This window comes from Egretta garzetta, unplaced genomic scaffold (assembly GCF_000687185.1).
Source record: "Egretta garzetta isolate BGI_Z169 unplaced genomic scaffold, ASM68718v1 scaffold1319, whole genome shotgun sequence".
Classification (NCBI taxonomy): domain Eukaryota; kingdom Metazoa; phylum Chordata; class Aves; order Pelecaniformes; family Ardeidae; genus Egretta; species Egretta garzetta.
The window spans coordinates 15055-16685 of record NW_009260852.1 but is presented as its reverse complement, the minus strand read 5'-3'; the positions used below and the strand labels follow the sequence as shown (position 1 = coordinate 16685).

Here is a 1631-nt window from a genome sequence, read left to right as displayed (position 1 = left end):
CAGCCGGCGGGAGGGGCTGGTGCTGGGAGGAGGGGGCTACGCTCCCAGAAAGCGCAGTCCAGATGTGGCCAGAGGTGGGATGCTTTGCAGCAGCATCGATCTCACACCTGGCGTGGGTTAGGATGTGGGAAGCGACGCTGGGAAAACCCTTCGGGCCCTTCCATGGTGTCGTGTCCTGCCTGCGCGTTGGGCGAGCTGCAAGCCGCCGCCCTCCGCTCTCCAACCGCAGGAGCACCCCTTTGGGGTGGGACACGTCCCCCCGAGCAGGCGTGGGCCCCCCTCGAGCTGCCTGGTGCAGGATTTGGCACAGAGGATGCCTGTGGCTGGCTGGGCTTCCCGCTCTTACCCCGACAGCAAAGAGTTGGCAGCGGAGACACCGGCTCTGGCTCCAGGGGACTGCGTAACCGCATAGGCTTCCCTCACCCCCCCACCCAAAGGGGTCTCGGCTTTGCTTCCAGCACTCAGCTGCTCCTGATGCTTGGGTAGCACGAACGTGGGGTTGCTGTGACTGCCCGCCCCAAGCCGGGAGCTCTCCGGGTGGTGGGCGCTGCTGAGCAGCACCCCGGGGCAGGAAACCCCCTCCTCGTCCTGCCCTGGAGCTGGCTGGAGGGGAGGGACGTGCTCCTCCACGGGAGGGTTGTAGACGGGAGTCTTGTGCCCGGAGCTTCCAGGGCCAGGGTTTGGGGGTGGGATGGCAGGGGTAGGGGAACGGTTGGGCTGGGGGAGCTTAAAGGGCTTTGCCAACCCAAACCATTCTGGGATTCTAACCGCGCTGTGCTCCTCCAGGTGGAGGAGCTGAATAAAAAGCTGACCCAGCATGAGAAGGCCACCCGAACCCAGCAGCAGAGGGTGAAAGTAAGCAGGGACCAAAACCCTGGGACCTGAGCTGAGCCCTTGGCCACCCCCGAGGGGTGCGGGGGGCTCAGCCGAGCGAGGGGGGGGTGCTGGGCGCCTCTGACCTGGCCTCCTCCCCGCCCGCAGGTGCTGGAAGGGGAGCTGCAGGCAGAAGCCACCCGCCAGCAGGAGAAGGTGGCAGAGCTGCAGGCGCAGCTCGCCCAGAAGGAGCAGGCGGCCGAGCACTACAAAGGCCAGGTTATGCTGGGGGCTGGCACGGCCCTGCTGTCCCCATTCCCCTGGGCAGGGCACCACAGGGACGCTTGACGGGTTTTCTCTCCTTGATGTCCTAGATGGAGAAGGCAAAAACTCACTACGACGCAAAGAAGCAGCAGAACCAGGACCTGGCGGAGAAGCTGAAGGCCATGGAGCAGCTGCAGAAGGAGAACGCGGAGCTCCGGAGCGAGGCGGAGAAGTTGGCCAAGGAGCTGCAGCAGAGCGTCCTGCAGGCCAAGGAGTCAGAGCTGAGCTGCAGGAACCTCACCAGCCAGGTCCACAGCCTGGAGGCTCAGGTGGGCACGGCGCAGCGGGGCTCCACCCTGCTCCTCCTCCTCGCCTCCGCTGCCGGCTCGCTTGGAGGATCCATCCCTCCCTGCTTCCCATCCAGGTGGAGTTTGCCAATCGGCAGCTACGGGAGCTTGGCAAGTTCCAGGTGGTGACGGACACGCTGAAGGGCCGGGAGACTTTCCGGCAGAACCCCGCTGATATCAGCGCCGACAGCCTCGACCTCAGCCTCG

General features: G+C 65.5%; 1 protein-coding gene across 1 annotated transcript in view; it reads left to right on the top strand.

Annotated features, from left to right (window-relative positions):
* The window catches only part of LOC104133708 (nuclear mitotic apparatus protein 1-like), a gene marked incomplete at its 5' end in the record, with an annotated part of 17129 nt that overhangs the window by 12927 nt on the left and 2571 nt on the right, over positions 1-1631 (top strand). Inside the window, 4 exon segments of the mRNA XM_035902571.1 lie at positions 787-855; positions 982-1092; positions 1188-1406; positions 1502-1625. Of these exon segments, the coding sequence (XP_035758464.1) occupies positions 787-855; positions 982-1092; positions 1188-1406; positions 1502-1625 (523 nt within the window).